This window comes from Chiloscyllium plagiosum, unplaced genomic scaffold (assembly GCF_037043375.1).
Source record: "Chiloscyllium plagiosum isolate Xiang-an unplaced genomic scaffold, Cpla_swu_hap1 HiC_scaffold_24, whole genome shotgun sequence".
In the NCBI taxonomy this organism is placed as follows: domain Eukaryota; kingdom Metazoa; phylum Chordata; class Chondrichthyes; order Orectolobiformes; family Hemiscylliidae; genus Chiloscyllium; species Chiloscyllium plagiosum.
In genome coordinates, this window is record NW_028270162.1 from 12,149,149 (window position 1) to 12,177,117 (window position 27,969).

The window sequence follows — 27,969 nt, forward strand, 5'->3', positions numbered from 1 at the left end:
CACAAGTTAGATGAGTGTCTTATAAGAACCAAAATATTAAATTTTATTTGACATTTCTATCAAGATTCATTTGAATGTTCTGTTACATTATACAACAATATATTGCCTTGTATTTACCTCAAAAGTCAGTCAAATCAATACCTTTTTTAAAAAGCCGTATCCTTGAGTACACCAATCAGCAGCCTTCTAAACCCAAGATACTCTCCTGTCCAGTTCAGTTATGAAATAACCTCATGGTCAGCATTGAGTAGTGTTTTAGGCATTTAAGGGTGCAGTTATCCTGTATTAGGACCCTCCAATCCATAAACCTTGCCAATAACTCTGCAATGGATAACTTTGCATCATAAAATTAAAGACTTACTCCAGTCAGCACAAATACGTGCTGTAATTGAGGTATTCAAGAAGGCATTCGATAATAATTTGGATAGAGATGACATTCAAGGATGGGGGGAAAAGGCAGTAGGGAACTGAACTTGTGCAGGTATAGCCTCCTGTGCCACAGCAATTCTGTGATTCTATAAAACCTGTTCAGTTTAAGTGACCTTTTTTTTATTTATAACCGAGCACTTCATGACCAAACACTGATTTTAATTATTGATCAATGATGTCTCCCATGTTTTATGAAATTTCAAGTTATTGCACATTGTTTTGTAATTCTGTATATCAGTACTTGTTTAAAGAAGTATAGTTTAATGCTTTCTAAAATATAAACTCTTTGAGGCATTAATTTTATCAAAATTGGTTGCCTTGTTACTTCATTTGTTTTGATGCTGTAGATAGCAAACTGAAATATTTGGAACACCACACTGAACCTAATTTCAATTTCCTTGAATACACAGGATAAATTCAACTGATGATTTAAATTTTTGTTAAGAATTAGCACTGACATCTGCTCTGAGTGGAACTAGAAGTAACCAAAGGGGCTTTTTTACTGTAGTTAAATTCTAACTCTATTAAACATTATGCATTTTTCTGTATGACCAGTGAAATATTGGATAATTTAGTTTCACTTCTATAACCATGTCTTTTTTTCCTGTGATCCCATGGCATTTAATTTGCAAGGATTTCTGGCACTGCCATTCTCTAGTCCCTGAAAGCCTCAAATTTGTGTTCATTCCCATCTCTCTGAATTATTTTCTCAGCTCCTATTTCCTTTATGTCTTTGAAAGAGCACAGTTGTATATTTTTGTCTTCATAATATTTTAGTAGTTTTGACTCCTTGAGGGTTTGCAGTTCAAGAAATCGATCTGCAGACATTGAAAATTCATCGGGCCCTTCACCACATCCGCCCTCCTCAGGAAAGCTGGGATAACCAGGATGCACCATTAGTTCCATTGTCAATATTGCATCATCCTGTAGAGGTCGGAATCTTTTCCCACAGGAGATGTCTGTCCTTGTGGCTATGGCATTTTCAATGACTTGCTGGATATTTGATACTGACATATTTTTCCCCATTGTTGTTAGGCCAATATAGATATCAGTCCACCTGTTAGGAGTAAAAAAAATTAAGCCAGCCAGCCATTTGTGATAAATGTAACTTCTATTTGTAAACATGACAAATTATAAAGTTTTGAGATAGATGTAGCTTACAGCCAAAAACGTGTTTTGCAAACTGATCTCTCGTTTGGCTACTGAAGAAACTGACAGTATTATGAAGTATTTATTGCAGTGAAACAGATAATTTAACAAGGAGGTTCATGCTAGTGCCTGTAGACTATTAAAATCATGTGTGGTTGCAACCAAAGTCTATCTCCTAACCCTTAATACTCTGATTTAGCAAAAATCCTTTGGTCCAGGTATCATTCTAATAACTCTACAGTATTCTAGGGGCTGTGCATAGTGGTCATGTCCCTAGCTCTGAGTAAGGAGTCCTTGGCTCAAGTCCCACTTACTCCACAGTGTGTCATAACATGAAATTGCGGGGATGTCACATTTAGCCAGGAGGGGTTCAGTTTCAAATATTTTTTTAAAAATGCCTCTATTTTTGCTTTTTCAACAGGAATCTTTTCCAGGAATTTGAGTAAATCAGTAAGCCAGAAGTTTGTAGTTTTTCCAATATTGATGATCCTTCTAGAGCAGAGGACATAATCCCTAAAGTTTGTACTAGACATCAACATCACAACTGGTCAATCCTTCAAAGATAAAGGATACTGTTTTTGGCCAGGGTGGAATGGACATTACTCCCCCTGGAACTAATGAGCTTCTGTTGCCTAGCTAGTATGAGGAGACAGTTGTGAGCATCAGAAATCATAGTATTTTTAGGTCATTCTGCAGCATAAAGATGTCAAGCACAGTTTTGTTTGCAACACTAAGTCCAAAATCTGCTTCTTGATGAATGTTTTATAGTGTGGAATATTTAATAATTATACCTGACACACTTAAATAGGCGAAAGTGAGTACTGGAGATCAGAGTCTAGATTAGAGTGGTGCTGGAAAAGCACAGCAGGCCAGGCAGCATCCGAGAAGCAGGAAAATCAACATTTCGGGCAAAAGCCCTTCATCGGGAATGAAGGCAAGGAGCCTCCAGGGACACCCTTAATTTCCTGACACCCTTAAATGCTGAGTGGAGAACATAAAGTTAAATAGTTTTGATTTTTCACAATACAGGTTGTTCTATAACAAATCGTCAACATGATTTGGCTGTAATATGATTGGGGAATGATTATTTTAAAACGCAAACTCCTGTTGGCTATTACACAATTCCATCCCTGGCACTGTGTGTTGCAGTGTGTGGAGGATTGGACACACTGTTGACATCACGTGGTCAGTTGGCTGTGGTGAAGTGCTTTGTGAAAGGTACAGTGCTGTACTCAGTCATTTTAGGTCCTGTTTTTTGCAAATCTTGCTGTGTTTTCCATGCCTTTCTCCCCATAAAACAGAAAAGTTCTCCTAAATTGATAAGGCTAAGGAAAAAAGCTGAACATCCTACAGGTGTGCCTGCCTTCAGTGCTGGTTTGCTGGGTTTAAGAACAACTATGCTTTTCATATTGTAAAGTTATGTGGTGAAGCTGCCAGTGCAGACCAGGAACATGTGCTGTCGTTTCCACCCATGGTGAAAAAATTGTTTGAAGAAGGCAGCTACACTTCAAATCTTCAGTTTGAAGAAGACAGGTTTATACTGAAAGTGAATGCCATCCAGAGCCCACATTTTCAACAATGAACCGCACACTCCAGGTTTTAAGGTTGCAAAGAATCATATGACTGTTGTTGGGTGCCCATGCAAGTAGTGACTTAAAGCTTAAGCCTGTGCTGGTGTACCATGCTGCCAAGCCACGAGCCTTGAAAAAGGTTCCCTTAAGTTCACTCCAGGTGTTTACTTCGTCAAGCAGAAGAGGTTGGATGACAAGGCAGATTTTTTCCTGACCTTTATTGTTGATGTTTGAGGATGTTTTTAAAATTTATTGCAGGAGGAAAAAAAAATTGATTTCAAGATTCTCCTCATTCTGGACAATGCACCAAGCCATCCTCAAACCATTGGTGAGCTTTCTGAAAACATCAAAGTGCAATTTCTATCTCTGAACACTGACTCTCTCATTCAGCGCATGGACCAGGGTGTAATAGCAACTTTTAAAGTTTATTATTTAAGGTACACATTCAGGAAGTTGATCGCAGCTACTGAGGGGTTAATGAGGACAGTGTTATTTAATTTTGGAAGAACTTTAACATTAAGAATGCTATGACATCATTGTGGAGGCCTGGGGTGATGTCAGTAAGGACTGCTTGCATGCAGTTTGGCAAAAGCTTCCAGATTTTTCGTGACTTGAGAACTTGTCAAAAGAACTTAAAAGCAATAAAGAACATAGTGTCGCTCTTGCAAAGCAAGTTGGATTTGAAGTGGAGACTGAGGACGTTGAGGAGCTGCTCAAGTCCAATTGTGAAGACCTCTCCAGAGCTGATCTACAGCAACTTGCTGAATAGGAAATTGAAGCTCGAGATGAAGATGAAGTCGTTCAGGAAGCAGCAGCACAACTTTCTAGATTTTTTCTATCCTGAGGGAAGTTGAGAAGCAGTTGCAGCTTAGACAACAGCTACAATGCAGAACACAGCAGGATAGCAGTTTGTGGCATAAATTTTGATCTAACATCCTATGAACAGCTTCTTCATGAAAGAAGAAAGATGGCAAAGCAGCAAAAACTAGATAGTTACTTTCTTTAAGCCAATTTTCAAGAAACAGTCAGAGGATAATAATCTCCACTTCTGAACTAAATTTGTTTTTTCATTGTAACCCTGCACCAAGAACTGCACCTGAATGTAAAGATGACCCTCAACCCCTGTCTTAATACACCACTTACTCAGCAAACTTAGAAACCCTTTCAAGGTGTTAAAATCATATTTTAATGAAATAATAAATTTAACACTTACTTAGACTGTGCTATCATTTGTGTTAAGCTAACTACTACTTTAGTTTAAATTTTTACTGATATTATTAGCGGTTCGCCCCAGCCGTGTTTTTTGCATAGGTCCCATGATTTCTATTGCTCAATTTTCTATAATTGAAGGCTGCAACTACCATGGTATAGCAGAACAGACTGTACTGGAAATTATGTTTGAGGTTGTCAGAAAATATGATTATATCTAGGAAGTGCAAGGTTTAAGATGTAAGCTGATATCCTTGAACCTGTACTCTTGGAATACTGGTTCAGAGTCAGCATTTTCTGATGCGGTATCTGCTTAAAAAGCACTGTGTTCCTTTTTAAATGGAATTCCAATATGCAGAGTTGTCAGTGTTCTCATGAATCAAGTTACAAAATGTTTGTACGTAGGTACAACATGTAATTAAGAAGACTAGCCCTTTATTACAAGATGAAATGAACATAGAAGTAAGTTCAGTTATGTAGGGCACTGGAGAGACCACCTCTCAAATATTGTGCAGTTTAGATCTGTTTTAAGGAAGGATGTAAATACGTTGGAGGCAGTTCAAAGGACGTTTACCAGATTTATATCTGGAAAAGATGGGTTGGCTGGCGAAAAGTTGGACGGGCTGTGTTTGTTTTCTACTGCAGCTTAGTGAGCAGTAACTGGATTGAAGAGTACTGGATCCTGAATGGTCCTGACAAGTGGATGTGGAAAGAATTTCCTCAACCATTGCCACCCTAGCGTTTGCAACTTGAGACCATAAACTCCAATTTGGGAAGCCTGTGGATAGACAGTGAGAGATGTTTGGCCACAGAATATGAGCCATGCTATCAAGGTAAGGGGCTGATCCATGAGAACTCGATGGGAGAAATTTATTTTTTAAAATAATACTGATTATTCTGAATTTTCCTTGCTGGAATGTTCCTAAACCTAAGCAAAAGTGACACAAGAGCTTCATAAGATGAAAACAGGCCCTTTTTATGGTGCAGAAAACAATCAACAAGACAGTTCAAACTAGGATTGGACCAGGATGTTGCCTATACTGGAGACTTTGGAGTTATGAAGAGAGATTAGATTAACTGGGATTGTTTTTCCTTGGTGTTGGGGATACTGAGGGGGACACAATGAAGATGTGTAAAGCTTTGAGAGGCATAAATTGGATAGACAATAAGGAATGCTTCCGCTTAACAGAGGGATCAGTGACTGAGGGAGCTGAGATTTAAGGTAAGGAGCAGGAGGTTAGAAGAGATTAGGAATTGTTTTTTCCACCCAGAGAGTGGTAGGAAATCTGGAACACTGCCTGTAAGCATTGTACAGACAGAAACCCTCCTAACATTTATAAGTATTTCGAGTGAGCTGCCAGAGGAAGTGAGTGAGACAAGTACAATTATAATATGTAAGAGAGATTTGGAAAGGTACATGGGTAGGAAAGGGATATGGGCTAAATTCAGGCAAATAGGACTCGTTCAGTTTAGGAAACTTGATCAACATAGATGAGTTGGGCTGAAATCTCTGTTTCTGTGCTGTAACACATTGCACGTGTGATGCCAAGGCGCACAAGGTAATGGCCCAAGTACTGTAAAATGAGATGAGAATAGTTAGGTTTTTAATGGGTGCAGACTCAATGGTCTGAAGGGCCTTTTCTTGCACCATGGACCTCGGTGACTCTTAAAAACTTCTTTTAAAGGGGTTCAGGTGAAAACAATTTTCATTTGATTTCTCATGTTTCTTTTCTATTTTTATAATGGACCCTATCAGAAACTGCAGGCAAAACACTAGGGATAACTCAATGGGATAGGGTGATGCTAGAGTTGGCATATGATCATAACCATATATTGGATTGCTGATTGCAAAGGTGGGAGAAATATGTACTTGGAAGGAAAGAGATGGTGGCTGTAACTTTCGCCTGAAAGCACATTAAATGATTATACCAGCCTCTAGCATAGCTTTGGTATTTACCTGATTCCATGTTGTCTAAATACATCAATTGAATTGAATGCATCTTTTTCAACTTGCAGATAGAAGTCCATTAGCTGCTGTCCTATCCATTCACAGTCATGCAGGCCTGGTTCTATAGGGACTCGAGTGTACTTAATTCCATAATCTGAAAGTACTTGTGCAAATATATTTCGTATACCTGTGTACCACAAAATAAAGCAGATGAATACAACAACTCTGTTAGTTTTTATCATCTCACTATGGCATATCAAGAATATTCAAAGTTGGTATTTAGATTTCTGCATTTCATCCTTTTAATTGCATCAGTTTGATGTTTTAAGGTCTGAGATTAATAATACCAAGTTGTTTCAAACAGGATAATTTAAGATTACAATGACAGCAAATTTGGGTAATTGCAACATTTTTGGCTAGGTAATAAGACTCCTGCATGTACCTAAACAAGTGTTTTTTTTTAAAAAGGAAGCTTAGATTTTTAGTCAGTCTGAATTCTGAGCTCTGAGGAGGAGCTTGCATAAATGAGGGAAGGTGTGTGAGGGAAGCACATTGCCAACAATGGGAAAGATGGCTCAGTTATCTATGGAAACTCATTTGCCACCTAAGTTGGCATTTAAAACCATTTGCTACCTTTGTGCATATTATCTGCTGCTCTGGGGTGAGGTAAGAAATGAAGGAGTAACAGTATATTCAGCATCAAACATGGAAACTGCTGGAAAATCTCAGCAGGTCTGGCAGTATCTGTGAAGAAAAATCAGAGTTAACGTTTTGGGTCTGGTGACCCTTTCTAAGAACTGAGGAGAGGTCACCAGACTCTGTTTGCTCTGATTTCTCTCACAGAGATACTGTCAGACCTGCTGAGCTTTTCCTACCATTTGCATGCTTGTTTCTGATTTACAGCATCTGCAGTTGTTTTGGTTTTTGCTTACTGTATTCTGCATTCTCTTCTATTATCACATGTAAGTATATCATACTCTACCCAAATAGCATGCAAAACAATACTTATCACTGCATTTCAGTATATGACAACAAATGTTTCCTCTTGTGGGAGAATCTAGTTTTAAAACTAAAGGGCAACCAGTTAAAAAGGAGATGAGGAAACATTTTTCCGAGGGTTGAGAGTCTTTGGAATTCCCTTCCTCAAAAGTCAGTGGATACAGCATCTTTAAATATATTTAAGGCAGAAATTGATAGATTCCTGATGACCAAGGGAATGAAAGATTATCGGGGGTCTACTGGAAGGCAGAGGTGAGGTTAACATCAGATTAGTCATGATCTTATTAAATGGTGAAGCAGGCCTGAAGGTTTGAGTGGCCTCCTCTAGTTCCTTGTTTGTGTTTGCTTGTAGTGTCTGCAATTACCTTTCCCATATCCCTCACTCATTCATAAAGTCTGATCAACTGAAGCTAACTTTGCAGGAGAATGTATATTTGATTTGATTCATTATTGTCACGTGTTCTGAAATGCAGCGAGAAGTATTGTTTTGCATGCTATTTGGGCAGATTATACCCTGATGAAGGAGTGGCGCTCCAAAAGCTAGTGCTTTCAAATAAACCAGTTGGACTATAACTTGGTGTTGTGTGATTTTTAACTTTGTCTACCCCAGTCCAACATCAGCACCTCCAAGTCATGACTCTACTGTTGCATTCAATTCCCCTTGCAATAAACCGTACCATTCTATTAAGTATCTTTATCACTTACACACTAACCTTATGTGATTCACAGACACACGAGGACAGCCCAATTTCTTTACATTTTAGAGCAATGCAACCTGTCACCATTTAGATAAGATGCTTTTTCAAAAAAAGACTTGTCAAAGTGGACAATTTCACACTTTCCATATTGTTCACCATTTGACAGATTTTTGCCCAAATAACAACCTATCTGCATCCCTTCTAGGCTCCTTATGCCCTCTTCACGACTTATTTTCCAGGCCATCTTTGTGTCTTTTTAAAAATTTTATTGAAAAATAAACAGTTTATAAAACGATTAACATTAACAGCTGTATACGGAGAAACAGCAATTTTACAAGGGAGAGGAGTGGCAAAGCCACACTCTTTGTGTCTTTGCAAACCTAGTTAATGTACCTTCAATCCCTTTATCCAAATCATTGAGCTAAATTGTAGAGTTGAGGCCCCAACACCGATCCCTGTGGCACACCACTCATGACATCCTCTCAGCCCAAAAATGAACTGTTTATTCCTACCCTCTGCATCATAGTTATTTAGTTAGTAAGCCAATCTACTACCTTTGTGATTTTTGCCTTTTCATTTTAAGTAGTGGGGAGTGAACACAGGTGGAGATGAAGTTTCCTACTAATGACAGTTTTGTTACAAAGTGACACCATTAGGCCTAAGTCATGTTGCTTAGGTGACTTTACCATTTTCCAAAGATTTCAAAGCTTGGATAAGGTGTTAAACTAACCCATCACTAACTTGGCATTAACAAGCTCTTAACAGGGCAATAAGCTAATACAAGTTAATAGCTAAATGTTGATAGCAATTTTCTTCCCCACAAGTTAAATATTCCTGATTAAGCTTTAATAAGTGCGAAATAATAGGAGGAACAGGCAGGGTCAGGCTTATGAACATGGCAGGACTGGTGGTCTGAAGTGCATTTATTTCAATGCAAGGATTATAACAGATAGGAAAGATGAGCTTAGAGACTGGATTAGTAAATAGGACTACAATGTAGTAGCCGTTAGAGAAAATGAGAGAAGGGTGGAATTGGCAGCTCACCATTTCAGGGTTTAGATATTTCAGAGGAGATAGGGATGTAAAAAGGTAAGGGATTTGCATATAGAATCATGGAGGTGGACAACACAGAAACAAACCCTTTGGTCCAACTTGTCCATGTGGACCAGATATTCTACATTAATCTAGTCGCATTTGCCAGCAGTTGGCACGTATCCTGCTAAACCCTTCCTATTCATGTACCCATCCAGATGCCTTTTAAATGTTGTAATTGAACCAGTTTCCTCCACTTCCTCTGGCAGCTCATTGCATACATGCACCACCGTCTGTGTGAAAAAGCTGCCCCTTCGGTCTCTTTCTTTCCCTCTCACCTTAAACCTTAGCCCTCTAGTTTTGGACTGGGGATAAAACCTCGACTATTCACCCTATACATGCCCCTCACGATTTTATAAATTATAAGTTCGCCTCTTCCTCTTATTCAGCCTGACCCTATAGCTCAAATTCTCCAAACCTGGCAACATCTTTGTAAATAGTTTCTGAACCCTTTCAAGTTTCATAACATCTCTCATATAGCAGGGAGGCCAGAATTGAATGCAGTATTCCAAAAGTGGCCTAACCACTGTCCTGTACAGAGGAAACATGACCTTCCAACTCCTGTACTCAATGCTCTGATAAATAAAGGCAAGTGTACTAAACACCTTCACTATTCTGTCTACGTGTGATTCCGCTTTCGAGGAACTATGAACCTGCACCCCAAGGTCTCTTCATTCAGCAACACTCACAGGACATTATCATTAAGTATGTAAGTCCTGCCCTGATTTGCCTTTTCAAAATGCAGCACCTCCCATTTATCTAAATTAAAGTTTTTGTTGCAAACGTTTCGTCCCCTGGCTAGGCGACATCATCAGTGCTTGGGAGCCTCCTGCGAAGCGCTTCTTTGATGTTTCCTCCGGTGTTTATAGTGGTCTGTCCCTGCCGCTTCCGGTTGTCAGTTTCAGGCTCCCAAGCACTGATGATGTCGCCTAGCCAGGGGACGAAACGTTTGCAACAAAAACTTCCAGCTCAGCGAACAGAACCACAACAATGAGCACCCGAGCTACAAATCTTCGCACAAACTTTGAATCTAAATTAAACTCCATCTGTCACTCCTAGGCCCAATTGGCCCATCTGATCAAGGTCCCATTGTAATCTGAGGTAACCTTCTTTGCTGTCCACTACACCACCAATTTTGGTGTCATCTGCAAACCTCCTGACCATACCTCCTATATTCAAATCCAAAGCATTTATATAGGTGATGAAAAGCAGTGGACCCAGTACAGGAAAGTGGCTTGAAGTGTGTATACTTCAATGCAAGAAGTATACGAAATAAGGTAGGTGAACTTGCAGCGTGGGTTGGTACCTGGGACTTCGATGCTGTGGCTATTACAGAGACATGGGTAGAACAGGGACAGGATTGGCTGTTGCAGTTCCCAGGGTTTAAATGTTTTAGTAGGGTCAGAGGGGGTAAAAGAGGGGGAGGTGTGGCATTGCTTGTCAAAATAGTATTATAGCTGTGGAAAGGACGATGGATGAAGACTCGCCATCTGAGGTAGTTTGGGCTGAGGTTAGGAATAGGAAAGGTGAGCTCACCCTGTTAGGAGTTTTTTACAGGCCTCCTAATAGTCCTAGAAATGTAGAAGAAAGGATTGCGAGGATGATTCAAGAGAAGAGTGAAATTAATAGGGTGGTTGTTATGGGGGACTTTAACTTTCCTGATATTGATTGGGAAAGCTATAGCTCAAGTTCGTTAGATGGGTCAGTGTTTGTCCAATGTGTGCAGGAGGGTTTCCTGACACAATATGTAGATAGGCCAACAAGAGGTGAGGCCATACTGGATTTGGTTCTGGGTAATGAACCAGGCCAGGTGCTAGAATTAGAGGTAGGTGAGCACTTTGGGGACAGTGACCACAATTCGGTGATTTTTACTCTAGTGATGGAGAGGGATAAGTGTGCACTACAGGGCAAGAGTTATAGCTGGGGGCAGGGAAATTATGATGCGGTGAGGCATGACTTAGGATGTGTGGCTTGGAAAAGTAAGCTTCAAGGCAAGGGTGTAATTGATATGTGGAACTTGTTCAAGGAGCAACTATTGAGTGTCCTTGATAAGTATGTACCCGTCAGGCAGGGAGGAAAGGGTCGTGTGAGGGAGCCATGGTTTAATAAGGAATTGGAATCCCTTGTTAAATGGAAGAGGGCGGCCTATGTAAAGATGAGGCGTGAAGGTTCAATTGGGGCTATTGAGAGTTATAAGGTAGCCAGGAAGGACCTGAAGAGAGAGCTAAGAGCAGCAAGGAGGGGACATGAAAGGTCCTTAGTTGGTAGGATTAGGGAAAACCCTAAGGCTTTCTATAGGTATGTCAGGAATAAAAGAATGACTAGGGTAGGAATAGGTCCAGTCAAGGATAGTAGTGGGAAGTTGCGTGTGGAGGCTGAAGAGATTGGGGAGACACTGAATGAATACTTTTCGTCAGTATTCAATCAGGAACAGGACATTATTGTCAATGTGAATACTGAGTTACAATTAAGTAGAATGGATGGCTTTGAGGTATGTAGGGAAGAGGTGTTGGAAATTCTGGAAAGGGTGAAAATAGATAAGTCCCCTGGGCCTGATGGCATTTATCCTAGGATTCTCTGGGAAGCAAGGGAGGAGATTGCAGAGCCATTGGCCTTGATTTTTATGTCCTCGTTGTCTACAGGAGTAGTGCCAGAAGATTGGAGGCTAGCAAATGTGGTTCCCTTGTTCAAGAAAGAGAGTAGGGATAACCCTAGTAACTATAGGCTGGTGAGTCTCACTTCTGTTGTGGGCAAAGTCTTAGAGAGAATTGTAAGGGATAGGATTTATGAACATCTGGATAGGAATAATGTGATCAAGGATAGTCAGCATGGTTTTGTGAAGGGCAGGTCGTGCCTCACAAACCTTACTGAATTCTTTGAGAAGGTGACTAAGGAAGTTAATGAGGGGAAAGCGGTAGATGTGGTGTATATGGATTTTAGTAAGGCGTTTGATAAGGTTCCCCATGGTAGACTACTGCAAAAAATATGGAGGTATGGCATTGAGGGTGAGTTGGAGGTTTGGATTAGGAGTTGGCTGGCCGGAAGAAGACAGAGGGTAGTAGTTGATGGCAAAGGTTCATCTTGGAGTGCCGTCACTAGCGGTGTTCCGCAAGGATCTGTTTTGGGACCATTGCTGTTTGTCATTTTTATAAATGACCTGGAGGAGGGGTTAGAAGGTTGGGTGAGCAAGTTTGCAGATGATACGAAAGTCGGAGGAGTTGTAGACAGTGAGAAAGGATATAGCGGGATATAGATAAGCTGCAGAACTGGGCAGAAAGGTGGCAAATGGAGTTCAATGTAGCTAAGTGTGAGGTGATTCACTTTGGTAAGAGTAACAAAAAGATGGGGTACTAGGCTAATGGTTGGATACTTGGTAGTGTGGATGAGCAGAGGGATCTTGGTGTCCATGTACACAGATCTTTGAAAGTTGCCACCCAGGTAAATAGTGCGGTGAAGGAGGCATATGGCGTACTGGCTTTTATTGGTAGAGGAATTGAGTTCCGGAGTACTGAGGTCATGTTGCAGTTGTATAAGACTCTGGTGCGGCCACATCTGGAGTATTGTGTGCAGTTTTGGTCGCCATACTATAGGAAGGATGTGGAGGCACTGGAACGGGTGCAGAGGAGGTTTACCAGGATGTTGCCTGGTGTGGTAGAAAGATCCTATGAGGAAAGGCTGAGGCACTTGGGGTTGTTTTCATTGGAGAAAAGAAGGTTTAGGGGTGACTTGATAGAGGTGTACAAGATGATTAGGGGTTTAGATAGGGTCGACAGTGAGAATCTTTTTCCACGTATGGAGTCAGCTATTACAAGGGGGCATAGCTTTAAATTAAGGGGGGGTAGGTATCGGACAGATGTTAGGGGTAGGTTCTCAGCGAGTCGTGAGTTCGTGGAATGCCCTGCCAGGAGAAGTGGTGGACTCTCCCTCATTATGGGCATTTAAGCAGGCATTGGATAGGCATATGGAGGATAGTGGGCTAGTGTAGGTTAGGTGGGCTTGGATCGGCGCAACATCGAGGGCCGAAGGGCCTGTACTGCGCTGTATTCTTCTATGTTCTATGATCCTTGTGGTACACCGCCAGTCACAGACCTCCAGTTCAAAAAGCAACCATCCACCACCACTCTCTGTCTCCTAACTTTGAGCCAATTTGACTAGTTCTCCCTGTAGTCTGTGATTTAACCTTGTTAACCAGCCAACTATGCCTTATTGAATGCCTTACTAAATCCATACAGACAATTTCCACTGCTTTGCCCTCATCAATCTTCTTCGTTACTTCTTCAAAATACTCAACCAAAGTAGTGAGACACTATTTCCCACACAGGAAGACATGATGACTATCCCGAGTCAGTCCCTGCCTTTCGAAATACATGTAAATCCTGTCCCTCAGAATCCCCTCACCAACTTACTCATCATATGAGTAGAACTTAAGAATATGAAAGATGCAATCAATATGATAGGGTTATACAGTAGGCTTCCCAACAGCCAGAGGGGCAGAAATGTAAGCAGATTATGGAAAGATGTAAAAACAGGGTTGTTGCAGTGAGTAATTTTAAATTCCCCAATATTGACTGGGACTCCATTAGTGCCAGGAGATTAGATAGGGCAATATTTGAGAGGGGAGTCATACTAGACCTTGCATTGGGGAATAAGCCTACCCAAGTGATCAAAGTTTCAGTGGGGGATCATTTTGGGAACAGTGATCATAATTCTGTATATTAAAATAGTTATCGATAAGAATAAGACTGGTCCTTGGGTGAAATTGCTAAACTGAAAGGAAAACTAATTACAACTGTATTAAGCAGAAGCTAGAGAAATCGGATTGAGGTTGGTTGTTTGAGTGTAAATCCTCATCTGAGATGTGGGAGTTTTTTAAAAGGCTAGTTGATCAGTTCAGGACCAACACAATCCTGTGAGGTTGAAAGATAGGAGTGGAAAGATTTGGGAACCTTGGATGGCAAAGGATATTGAAAGTTTTATCAAAAAGAAAAAAACAACATTTTTAAGGTTTAGGAAACTGAAATCAAACAATGCTGTTGAGGAAATATAAAGGAAGCAGACAAGAAATTAACCATAAATTAGGAGGGCTACAAGGAGCCATGAAATGTTCTTGACAAGTAGGATTAAGGAAAATCTTCAGGCATTTTAGATGTATACTAGGAACAAGAGGGTAAATATGGTCCACTCAAGATCAAAAAAAGGAATTTGTGGATGGATCCACAGGAAAAGAGTGAGATCTTTGCACCAGGATTCACCAAGGAAAAGGACATGGTTAATGGTAAGATTAGGGAAGGGTATGTTGATACTCTGAGGAATGTCAATATTATAAAGGAGGTGATGCTGGCCATCTTGAAAAAAATTAAGATAGCTAAATCCCCAGGGCCTGATGTGATCTCTTCCAGGATACTGAATGAAGCAAGGGAGGAGATTGCTGGGGCCTTGACAGAGATCTTTGGGTCCTCTTTAGAGATAAGTGAGGTCCCAGATGACTGGAGAATAGTTTTGGAGTCTGAGGAATGATCTGAAAGAAGTATATCAAATTATGAGAGGCATGGATAAGGTAGATAACCTGAGTCTTTTTTACCAGGATGGAAGTATCAAATACTAGAGGTATAGGTTTAAGGGGAAAAGTTAAAAGGATTTGTGCAAGGAAACTTGTTTTTTTTTTGAAAAAACACAGATGGTGGTAGGTGCCTGGAATGCACTGCCAGGGGAGGTGACAGAAGCAGATATTTTTGCAAAGTTTAAGAGGCATTTAATCAGACACATGAACAGGCAGGGAATAGAGGGATTTGGATCTTGTGCAGGCAAATGAATGGCATCATGGTTGGCACAGATATGATGGACTGAAGGGCCTGCTTCTGTGCTGCAGTACTGTGTGTTCTATGGTTCCTTGCCATGTCTTTTAACTCCTTCAATGGAATTTTTAAAAAAAGACAAGGATACAATTATTAAAAATGTTGTTAGTTCTTACCGGGTAAAACATGAACATGCTGATGTCCATCCATATGGTGAGGTAAATGTCCTGTTAGTTCACAGAATAGATCTACCTGTCCTCTTAACTCCTGGTCTACCTGACAAATAAAGGTATGAGAAGGCTGATAAGAATAAATTTGATTACTATGATACAACAGCAGGTTGAATACTTTAGTCATGGAAAGCAAAGGGCACATGCTGCAAAACCTTGGATTTGCAAATGGACAACTTTGATAGTACATTTGAGAGGGATTTGTTCTGTCATGTTTCTCTTGAACAGGGGTGTTGTAAACCTGGTGCTGAGGTGTCAGCTTCATGGTAAGCAGAGTAAATAGCTTTTTTAAAAAAAAATCAGACAAAAGAAAAATAAGTAGGTGGAATCAGGGTCACACAGACCCAGAGTTTTAATTTTTCTTTCAGTTGTTGAAGTTGGGTCCTTGGACTCAAAGCTGCTGAATACAACTCTGTCTACTACTGCAAAAAGCTCAGATTACAGCAGTTCAAGTACACGGCTAGCAACAACCTCACAACCTTCTTAGACATCAGTAGCAAGTACTGTCATTTAACTGCTGATTGCTTTGCAAGAAATTTCATGTGAATTCTTATTAGCATCAAGTATGACACAATCAGCTCCTAATGTAATTACTGTGTGCCATGCGTTAGATAAGGTTAACTGTTTGTGTCAATGATTTCTTATGTTGATCTGTCATTTATCTATTTATCCATTTATCTATTGTAAAGATAATTTTTGAAAACAAGTCTGTGTAGGTTCATCATAATTCTGGTGTCACATTTCATAGAGATATATTTGTTAGAAATGCAAAGTAACCTTATGCACAGAAATTGAAGTCAGGCATTTCTTGCTGAAGGGTGGATGGAAAATACAGTTCACAAAAGCAAAGTACTGCAAATACTGGAAATCTGAAAACAGAAAACACTGAAAATAGCAGGTTAGGCAGCATCTGGGAAGGAGAATCTGACTAATGTTTCAGGTCACTGACTTTTCATCATAGAGTCAGAGATGTACAGCATGGAAACAGACCCTTCAGTCCAACCTGCCGACGAGATATCCCAACCCAATATAGTCCCACCTACCAGCACCCGGCCCATATCCCTCCAAACCCTTCCTATTCATATACCCATCCAAATGCCTCTTAAATGCTGCAATTGTACCAGTCTCCACCACTTCCTCTGGCAGCTCATTCCGTACACGTACCACCCTCTATGTGAAAAAGTTGCCCCGTAGGTCTCTTTTATATATGACAAGTTTTTTTGTGGAGTATTTCTCTAGGGAATTTCAGGCTTCCTAGACATCAACTTAGGCTCAGTTGATAGATTAGATTCCCTATAGTGTGGAAACAGGCCCTTCGGCCCAACAAGTCTACACCGACCCTCTGAAGAGTAACCCACTCCCTTGTGACTAATGCATCTAACACTATGGACAATTTAGCATAGCCAATTCACCTGACCTGCACATCTTTGGACTGTGGGAGGAAATTTTTATAAAATATGGAACGCTTCACAAATTTGCGTGTCATCCTTGCACAGGGGCCATGCTAAACTTCTCTGTGTCGTTCCAATTTTAGTATATGTGCTGCCGAAGCGAGCACAAATAGAATTGAGAAATGTCGTTGACTTCAGAAAATTTGTAAGACACTTTCATTCTGCAATGCCATTCATCCAGCAAGTATTAATTGTTATGATTATTTAATAGCAACTAGTATTCGTAGTTTTAAAGGGCATGTTTTACTCTGTTTGCAGAACTCTACATGTCATGCAGTCAATAAGTTCTCATAAAACCACGTGGCACAGCACATTTTAAAGTTGTTCTGAAGATATAAAAGTAATTATTTCATAATAACAAACTCTCCAGTAATAGAAGTATCAGAGCTCTTTTAAACAACTATACATTGACCCGCTTGCTTTCTCCACAACCTTTTTAATTGCAACAGTAATTTTCAAGTATCTGTAAAAGTAATTTCTGTTTTGAAAGTTACTACTGAATTTATTTCCAGTGCCATTCAGTGAGTACATTTCAACGGTCTGTTGTGGAGATAAAAATACTCATATCCTCACTGATACTTTTGTCAATTAACCTTTAGTCTCTTTGGTTGTTAACCCTCCTGCAAGGAGAAACTGTTCCTGGTTATACATAAATAACTCTTTACGATGTAACAACTTGCAAAAAAAAATGAGCAGTTAGGTATTGTGTGGTAGATTCCTTTAATCTGGAGCCTGATTTTTAAAAAAATTTCATCACCTCTATCTAATAAAACAGATCGTGATGTGAAATCTCACATCAGTTCTCAATTACATTATGTTCGTGTTCTGTCAGTTTTGCCACTAATTAGATAGAAGGGCATAAAATTCTAAAATGTGCCAATCTCTTTAGAAAAAGTGGAAACATAAATGGACAAAATAAATTGTATAATTATTTGTTTGCAATTGACTACAACTCTGCAATATTCACTTCCAATTTCTACCACTCCTTTGAGATTTCAAGTTTAAAGTAAGTTTGTATGTGGAGAGATACCTTTATACAACTGCTCTTGAAGATTGAAAACTTACACACCTTGAAATTATTCACTATTAGATGTTCTGTATTATTCATGTATGTTATCGTCAAATGAAATCAGCTCAATGGAATAATCTGACAGAAGACTAAGTCATGTAGTGTCTTTTTGTTTTGAAAATATTCATTCATGGACCAGGGATCTTGCTAATGCTGGGGGAGCACAGCAGGTCAGGTAGCATCCAAGGAGCAGCAGAATCAACATTTTGGGCAAAAGTCCTTCATCAGGAATGCCATTCCTGATGAAGGGCTTTTGCCTGAAACATCGATTCTCCTGCTCTTCAGATGCTGCCTGACCTGCTGTGCTTTTCCAGCACCACACTCTTGACACTAATCTCCAACATCTGCAGTCCTCACTTTTGCCATCTTGCTAATGCTGTCAACTCTATTACATAAATTATCCTGGGAAAGGCAGTGATTGTTTCACATGTTAATATGCTCATTGTTGATTTCTTAAAGTACATGGGAAGGGCATTTCACCTGCACATTTGGGGCAAATGTGGAATTTAAATTGTTGAAAGGCCAGGTGAATCACATATTGTTTTCAGAGCAGGAGGGTCATTTATTTACTGTGCAATGCTGCTTTTTCATGGTATGTGGTCGGAGAAGGTAAAACCCTTGTAAGAAATGTGATCCTCTCCTGAAAATATACAAGATTTCCTGCATAAAACCAGACCTCTTTTCTGACTTCAAGTTAATTAGATGTCCATGTAAACAGACATTTCTGTTTGGTTTTGGTTTTAGCACCCTGTCCACTAGGTGGCAGAAACTGAGCTGCCTGAGTCACTGGGTTGATTGTACAGTGTATATACAGTCCTGACTTGAGAGATCAAATAAAATGACAAGCAGGTGAGAATGCTTTAATGCAGGAGATTTCTTTTTTGTTGATATACTCACCCTCTCCCTTTTGAGCTTCATGTCCAATGATTGTAAAATCTTTCCAAAATAAAACAGGACAAATTACAGTATTGCAATGAATGTTTCCTTTATGGAATCTCATCTCAAAAGGGGTTGATTAGTTCAGTTGGCTGGACACATGGTTTGAAATGCAGAGTGATACCAACAGCATGGGTTCAATTCCTGAGCTGGCTGAGGTTACCAACCTCTTCCCTTGCCTGAGGTGTGGTGACCCTCAGGTTAAACCACCACCAGTTGTCTCTTTCCAATGAGAGATCAGCCCTAAGGTCTGGTAAGGGGATGGCAATTTTACCTTTGATCGATAGAGAACATACATCACAAATTGGCACTGATCAGTCACCCTCCAAAGAAATTTCAGCCACTATATTAAAGGAAATAAATCACATTTACTGGATATCATCTCTACGTTTTGAGAAAAATTGGTTTGGATGATGCCACTTTTAGACCATAAGAGATAGGAGTGGAAGTAAGGCCATTTGGCCCATCTAGTCCACTTTGCCATTTAATCATGACTGATGGGCATTTCAACTCTATTTACCCGCACTTTCCCCGTAGTCCTTAATTCCTTGTGAGATAAAGAATTTATCAATCTCTGCCTTGAAGATATTTAACATCATGGCCTCCACTGCACTCTGTGGCAATGAATTCCACAGGCCCACCACACTCTGTTCTAAGTTGACCCCCCCCCCCCCACATCTAATTCTAAGGCTGTACTCATGGGTCCTCGTCTCCCCACCTAATGGAAACAACTTCCCGGCATCCACTCTTTCTAAGCCATGCATTATCTTGTAAGTTTCTATTAGATCTCCCCTCAACCTTCTAAACTCTAATGAATACAATCCCAGGATCCTCAGCCGTTCATCCTATGTTAGGCCTACCATTCTAGGGATGATCTGTGAGAGTATCTGCTGGACACACTCTAGTGCCAGTATGTCCTTCCTAACGTGTGGGGCCTGAAATTGGACACAGTATTCTAAATGGTGCCTAACTAGAGCTTTATAAAGTCTCAGAAGCACATCACTGCTTCTATATTCCAACCCTCTTGAGATAAATGACAACATTACATTAATTTTCTTAATCTTGGACTCAACCTGCAAGTTAACCTTTAGAGAATCCTGGACTAGCACTCCCAGATCCCTTTGTACTTTGGCTTTATGAATTTTGTCACCGTTTAGAAAATAGTCCATGTCTGTATTCTTTTTTCCAAAGTGCAAGAACTTGCACTTACTCAGGTTGAATTTCATCAGCCATTTCCAGGACCACTCTCCTAAACTGTCTAAATCTTTCTGCAGCCTGCCCACCTCCTCAGAACTACCTGCCTGTCCGCCTAACTTCGTATCATGGGCAAACTTTGTCAGAATGCCCCCCAGACCCTTCATCCAGATCATTAATATATAAAGTGAACAGCTGCGGCCCAAACACTGTATCCTGCAGGACACCACTTGTCACCAGCTGCCATTCTGAAGAAGAACCTTTTATCCCAACTCTCTGTCTTCAGTCAGACAGCCAATCCTCAATCCATGCCAGTAGCTCACCTCGAACACCATGGGCCCTCACCTTACTCAGCAGCCTCCCATGAGGCACCTTATCAAAGGCCTTTTGGAAGTCTATTTTTGCTTTCTGTCTGGATAAAACGTTACATGCCAACAGTCAGATCAATTAAAATGGAGTTGCTGTTGGAAAGCAATTAGGGACCGATGGATTGCATAGGCCATAAAGAGCCTCCAGCAGCTAGTAGAAATTACATTTTCATCTGTCCAGATGAAATACTCTTAAAAGAACCTGAAAGAACTGTAGATGCTGTAAATCAGAGACAAAAACAGAAATTGTTGGAAAAGCTCAGCATGTCTGGCAGCATCACTGGAGAGAAAGCAGAGTTAACATTTCAGGTTGAGTGACCCTTCCTCAGAAAGGAAATACTCTTCACAAGTTAAAACTTCACATAACAACTTGAATGTATACAGTGCCTTTCATATAATTAAATAAAAGGAGACACTGAATCGTATAGCCAAAAGAGGAAAGCTTTGTATCTTGAAAGGTGTAAAGTAGGGTGGACAGGTTTCAGGAAGGAGTTAGAACATAGAACATAGAAGAATACAGCGCAATACAGGCCCTTCGGCCCTCGATGTTGCGCCGATCCAAGCCCACCTAACCTACACTAGCCCACTATCCTCCATATGCCTATCCAATGCCCGCTTAAATGCCCATAATGAGGGAGAATCCACCACTGCTACTGGCAGGGCATTCCAAAAACTCACGACTCGCTGAGTAAAGAACCTACCCCTAACATCTGTCCTATACCTACCCCCCCTTAGTTTAAAGCTATGCCCCCTCGTAATAGCTGACTCCATATGTGGAAAAAGATTCTCACTGTCGACCTATCTAAACCCCTAATCATCTTGTACACCTCTATCAAGTCACCCCTAAACCTTCTTTTCTCCAATGAAAACAACCCCAAGTGCCTCAGCCTTTCCTCATACGATCTTTCTACCATACCAGGCAACATCCTGGTAAACCTCCTCTGCACCCGTTCCAGTGCCTCCACATCCTTCCTATAGTATGGCGACCAAAACTGCACACAATACTCCAGATGCGGCCGCACCAGAGTCTTATACAACTGCAACATGACCTCAGTACTCCGGAACTCAATTCCTCTACCAATAAAAGCCAGTACGCCATATGCCTTCTTCACCGCACTATTTACCTGGGTGGCAACTTTCAAATATCTGTGTACATGGACACCAAGATCCCTCTGCTCATCCACACTACCAAGTATCCGTCCATTAGCCCAGTACCCCATCTTTTTGTTACTCTTACCAAAGTGAATCACCTCACACTTAGCTACATTGAACTCCATTTGCCACCTTTCTGCCCAGTGCTGCAGCTTATCTATATCCCGCTGTAACCTGCCACGTCCTTCCTCACTGTCTACAACTCCTCCGACTTTCGTATCATCTGCAAACTTGCTCACCCAACCTTCTAACTCCTCCTCCAGGTCATTTATAAAAATGACAAACAGCAATGGTCCCAAAACAGATCCTTGCGGAACACCGCTAGTGACGGCACTCCAAGATGAACCTTTGCCATCAACTACTACCCTCTGTCTTCTTCCGGCCAGCCAACTCCTAATCCAAACCTCCAACTCACCCTCAATGCCATACCTCCGTATTTTTTGCAGTAGTCTACCATGGGGAACCTTATCAAACACCTTACTAAAATCTATATACACCACATCTACCGCTTTCCCCTCGTCCACCTCCTTAGTCACCTTCTCAAAGAATTCAATAAGGTTTGTGAGGCACGACCTGCCCTTCACAAAACCATGCTGACTATCCTTGATCACATTATTCCTATCCAGATGTTCATAAATCCTATCCCTTACAATTCTCTCTAAGACTTTGCCCACAACAGAAGTGAGACTCACCGGCCTATAGTTCCACAGCTCAGTGTCTCAGAGGATTAAAGAAATGTCCCCATTGGTCAAAGTGATTAAGATCAGAGATGCTCAACAGGTTGGAATTAGAGAAGTGCACTAATCTTGGAGGGTTCTAGAGATGGAGAAGATTACCGAAATAATTGGAGTAAACAAGTGGGGCAGGGCTGAGGACAAGGATGGGGGAGATGCTGAACCGGGAGCCAGTTAGTCAACGAGGACAGGCGAATAGCTGAATGCAGCTTTGTGTGAATTAGGACACAGGTTGCAGAGTTTTGGATGACTTCAAGTTTATTGTGGATAACCAGTCAGAAGTGGATTAGAATAATCAAGTCAAAAGATAAGGAGGTGAGTTTCAGCAGCAAAAACTTCTCAGGAAGGATAGAATCAATTGGTGTTACCGAGGTAGAAATAGTCAGCCATAAGTGATGACATGGATATATAGTTCATACTTGTCTCCAGGATCAGTTTTGATCTCAAGGTGGTGAAAATTGTGGTCTAGCCTCAGACTGTTACCAGGAAATTGAAATGGAGTCAATGGTGAGGGGTTGGCAGGGACAATGTCTTCTGTCTATCTCAAATACAACGAAATGAAATTTCTAGGCGAAAGTGAGTACTGAGGATGCTGGAGAATAGAGTTGAGAGTGTGTTGCTGGAAAAGCACAGCAGGTCATGCAGCATCCGCGGAGCAGGAGAGTCGGCGTTTCAAGCAAAAGCCCGTCATCAGGAATCAATAAATTTTCTGCTAATCTGGATGCTGGATAAACAATCTGCCTATCAAATAATGGCAATGGGGCTGAGAGAGATGGTAAAGTAGTTTCACATATAAAACAAAAATCAATTGCAGGATTATAAAAGTAGTTATATACCCTAAGTGAATTTGCTTCAGTGAGCACCCTGGTTTTAGTCTGGTAACTTCAGATGTCACCATCCTTCTGAAATGCCGGTATCATATTCCCAAAAGTACATGAGGAGTACAGTCTGAGGGTGAAAGTTCATGTGCGAAATCAATGGTATTGCACATATTGTATGCAAACGTATGAGGAAAATAAACAGTTTTCTCCACTTTACACAAAAAGTAATTAATGACAAGACATTGTGTGGGAGTATTTGACTTTGAGTGAGTCACTGCCATGCTTTTCCCCTACTGTTGGATCCCCAGAATTAACAATTGACAGTCCATGGTGTGCTCATGTTGTCATTTTTGCACAGAAGGCAGCCATGTGGCCCATTGAAAATGTCCTCAACCAAAGCAAACAGTAATAATAACAGAAACGTTCAAGTTTGCGCTCCCTGGGTCCTTACAATACAGATCAGCCATTTAGAATTCCTAAGTGTGGAAGCAGGTCATTTGGCCCAAATCCCTCCAAAGAACATCCCACCCAGACCCTTCCCCCTACCCTAGTCCTATAACGCTGCATTTTCCATGCCTAACACACCTAACCTACATATCCCTGAACACTGTGGACAATTTAGCATAGCCAATCCATCTAATCTTCACACCTTTGGACTGTGGGATGAAACTAGAGCACCTGCGGAAAGCCACGCAGGCACGGGGAGAACATGCGAAACTCCCTCGGGCAACTGAAAAGCATGACTCACCTGAAATCAAATACTCCCACACAATGTCTTGTCATTAATTACTTTTTGTGTAAAGTGGAGAAAACTGTTTATTTTCCTCATACATTTACATACACTATGTGCAATACCATTGATTTCGCACGAGCTTTCACCCTCAGACTGTACTCTTAATGTACTTTTGCGATATGATACCGGCATTTCAGAAAGATGGTGACTTCTGAAGCTACCAGACCAAAATCAGGGTGCTCAGTGAAGCAAATTCACTTTGGGTATATAACTACTTTTATAAAATTATAATCCAGCAATTGATTTTTGTTTTATTTGTAGTGCTATAGTAAAGTAAAAATAAAGCCATCATAGTGCCAGTAGTCTCGAATATCGTTAGAGACAGATGACTGTATAGAGCCCTGTACTGAATTACTTAATCACTCAATCTCCCACCTAGCTGGTGTTCTTTCCTTACATATCCATTTCTAGTAACAGCAAAGGCCTAAAGCTTTACTGACTTCAACACGTCCAGTACTGTAGTATGATTCCTTGCAAAAGCTATGAGCCAACCTGCCCTTTTAAATACTGTCCCTGTACACTGCAGTAATAACCACATCATGCCCACTCCTTCAGTTTGGCTACCTCTAGCTTAACACATATTATGTTGAGTCGAGAGTGTGGCGCTGAAAAAGCACAGCAGGTCAGGCAGCATCTGAGGAGCAGGAGAGTCGGCGTTTTGGGCAAGAGCCCTACAACCTGATTGAAAAGAGCCAACTGGATTATGCTGGTAGCTATGCTTCCCTTTGGTACAATCAGCAAGGTTCCCTACATTGCAAATTCTACAAGGAGCAATTGATATAACATCACTGTAAAACTCTGAGATTCTTTCCAAGAATTATCAATGACCATCTGCAACAGAAACTGAAGCACTGTTCACCAGCAATGGTAAATGGGGAGCTCTGATATTACCATACCACCATTAAAGGTCAAAACAATTTTCCCAAATGACTTCAATAAGATCTTGTGAAATATTTGGCAACCCACAATTATTGTCTTTTTCTAGTTGCCCCAAGAAGACCTTCTTATGAGGGGTATTTATAGCGATTATTGTTCAAATGACTGCTGCATTGTGGTCAAGAAAGTCACGAATCAAGTAGTGAATACAAATTACCAGCTGTAATGAATTAAGGTTTATAACCCAATGTAGTGTGATTTGAATTCAAAATCTCTGGTCACCATTTCAAGTATTACATCTATTCCATTTTTCCAAATCCTGTTGCAAGGATCAGTCGTGAGTGCTTCCTCCTTGATAACAAAATGCATTGGGGATTAACTTGTAATCGACAATCTGCCATTAGCCACAGGAGCATAATGCATTCTGGATGTTCTGTCAACTGAATAACCAGCATCTCATGATTATATCATTGTAAAACAGTGGGATTTGAAGAATCTAATAATTAGTGGTCCCAAAATCCTTGTCCAATCATCCTATTTAATGCTGCAGCTATAAATGGCACATTCATCACATTGCTGCAGATTTGCTTTGATGTTTATTCAGTGTTTAGGTACCAAATGGCTGAGCAGTTGAAATGAAAACAAGAGGTTTACTGTAATATTACCTCAAAGCTTGAATGAACAGTAATGTCTGCAGATGATGCAGACAGTGAAGGTCATTGATGTTGAATTTCCTTTTAGACTAAGCCAGTAAATTGCCACAAAGAGGACAGAATATAGGTCAGCTTTAACTCCTAGCCTATTCTGAGCCAGATGGTCTAGTTAGGGAAGCAAATGGACACTAGAATTGGATCGCAAGAGCTACAGGACTTGAAAATGAGACATTAGCCAATGTTCCCGCTCCCAGTTGGAATCCTGAATGAGACTGAACAAAAACAAAAATAAAACAATGAACTGTGGTTGCTGGAGATCGGAAACAAAATTAGAAATTATTGGCAAAACTCAGTAGGTCTGGCAGCATCTGTGGGAAGAAAGAAGAGTTAACACCTCAAGTCCAGTGACTCTTCTTCAGAGCATAACTCTGCTTTCTTTCCACAGGAGCTGCCAGACCTGCTGAGTTTCACCAACAATTTCTATTTTTGAATCTGAACAAGAACAAGACTGGATTCCATCATGATGCCCCAACAGTAAACAACATGCCTACCGCATTATTTGGCTTAGATATGAGGCATGACAATCTGGGCAATGTAGGAGAGAAAGATTCCATCACCCATCAGAACATTGAGAGTGCAGAAAATTAGTAGCTTATGCACAGCGATGGCCATAATTTATTGTCAGCATTCAAGACAATATGCACAAATCCATATGATTCAAATCTTGGACCTAAGCTAGATTGCATTGGCATTGATTATTGTCTAGCACATTACCCAAATGCACGTTCTTCCTGTGCATGTAGTGACAGTAAGGTCTGATAGGCTGAGCAAAGCTTGGTGTTCAAAGCTGTAACAGGTATGCCTTTGCTGAAGGCTGCTTTTACCCATTGTGCCTTTGGGCAAATTTCTTGTTATGCAAACATGAAGAACAAGATAACCAAAGCTGAAGATAGCTTTCGGAGTAGGTATGGGTTTGTTCACAATTGGAAGATTGGAAAAGTATTGCCCCTCCATGTCACTGTAGCTCATTTCAATATGTCAAAGTTATCAAAACGTTCACCAATGTTGTGAATGGAGGATTATAGATATTTTCTAATCAACCTGTTCGGAGACGTTATTAAACACTTCTGCAACAGATAGGACTTGAATCCAGTCCCAATGGTTCAGCGGTAGGGACATTATCACTGCACCACAAGAACCCTTGAATACAGAATTATGTCAGGATCACCTCTGTTTGAACTGTTGTTTTGTCCATTCACTAAGACTCAAGAAGATCCAATTCAAACTATCTAACAATTATTCCAATCATCAATTTAAAAATTGACCAATTCCAGTTAAAAGTCTGAAGGATCTGTAAGCTATACAAAACAATGAACATGCAGAGAAGTAAGGAGTGATTAAGTATTTCATGCAACAACATTTATAGATTCTAGCATTTGTGTAGCACGTATAATGAACAAAACATTTCACAGTACTTCACAAAGGTTTACAAGGAATAATACAATCAAAGCTTTTTACTATACTTTGGTACACATGATGACAATAAATCAAATCAGTTAAAAGTGAGGACCAATGGAAAACTAATATGGAGAGTAAGAATGTAGTTCAAGCAAGTATTGTATTGCAGATGTAAGATTATAACAGGGATAGTCAAATTCATCAGCTTCTACAAACAAGTAGAGAGACGTTTATAATTTGTAGAGAGGGGAAAGATATAAAAGAGACCTACGGGGCAACTTTTTCACGCAGAGGGTGGTACGTGTATGGAATGAGCTGCTAGAGGATGTGGTGGAGGCTGGTACAATTGCAACATTTAAGAATGAATAGGAAAGGTTTGGAGGGATATGGGCCGGGTGCTGGCAGGTGGGACTAGATTGGGTTGGGATGTCTGGTCGGCATGGACGGGTTGGACCGAAGGGTCTGTTTCTGTGCTGTACATCTCTATGACTCTACAATTATATCATTCACAGCATTTACTTAATGGTGGATGAAGTAAATGGAAAGATTAATGTTTTTCGTACTGAGGTCTCAGATACTTACAAGGTATACAATGTAAACCAAGCACATTTCACTAGGAAAATATCAGCTTGGACCAATGCACAGTGAGATTTCAAATAGATTTATTGAAGATTTCAGTACTGACACAAAAATAAGCTATTACATTTAAAAAGAAAATAGGCCAAGGACAGAGTTTTTGTAGACCAGCAGCAAACACAGGTGGTGTTTTGGGGAAAAATAAGCTCTGGTGTTATGGGAACAATTTTGTATGATTTAGAAATATCATTAGGAAATCCAAACATAGCCGCATGATACAGCTGCGCTCTAGGCCACAGAAGTTGGTTTAGATATTGCAATCTGTAATAGAATAGTCCCAAGGGCGGCACAGTGGCTTCAGTGGTTAGCACTGCTGCCTTACCAGGGTTCGATTCACCCTTGGAAAACTGTCTGGGTGGAGTTTACATGTTTTCTCCTGTCTGTGCGGGTTTCCTCTGGGTGCTCCTGTTTCCTCCCATAGTCCAGGGATGTGCAGGCTAGGTGGATTAGCCATGGGAAATGCAGGGTTACTGGGATAGGTTTGGAGGTTGGGTCTGGTTGGGATGCTCTTCGGAGGATTGGTGTGGACACAATGGATCAAATGGCCTGCTTTCACACTGTAGAGAGTTTATGATTCTAAGTCTAAAATGATGGATCGTATGAGGGAAGGGAGGCTTGTCTGAAGTATGGAATAGGCATAGGTACAGCCCCCACTTGGTTCACTTTTTGCGTGTCCAGCTTTAAAAGGGAAAAACATAAGAGTTGAAG

The 27,969-nt window shown here is 40.6% G+C and overlaps 1 protein-coding gene and 1 non-coding gene across 9 annotated transcripts in view; both read right to left on the reverse strand.

The window, feature by feature from the left end:
* ydjc (YdjC chitooligosaccharide deacetylase homolog) overlaps positions 1 to 27,969 on the reverse strand; it is a 73,613-nt gene continuing 45,644 nt past the window's right edge. For 7 of the 8 annotated variants that reach the window (XM_087999904.1, XM_087999901.1, XM_087999905.1 and 4 more), the window contains 3 exons: positions 15,067 to 15,166; positions 6,316 to 6,493; positions 1 to 1,486 (listed from right to left, as the gene is read on the reverse strand). In XM_087999904.1, coding sequence (XP_087856030.1) covers positions 1,084 to 1,486; positions 6,316 to 6,493; positions 15,067 to 15,166 — 681 coding nt within the window. In that variant the 3' untranslated portion in view covers positions 1 to 1,083. Of the gene's footprint in view, positions 1,487 to 6,315; positions 6,494 to 15,066; positions 15,167 to 15,897; positions 16,006 to 18,537; positions 18,574 to 27,969 lie in introns of those variants that run through there. The other variant, XM_087999906.1, reaches the window with a different exon arrangement.
* LOC122562901 (U6 spliceosomal RNA) lies at positions 16,572 to 16,678 on the reverse strand. The gene has a single exon (XR_006315442.2). It is a non-coding gene; the product is annotated as a U6 spliceosomal RNA (small nuclear RNA).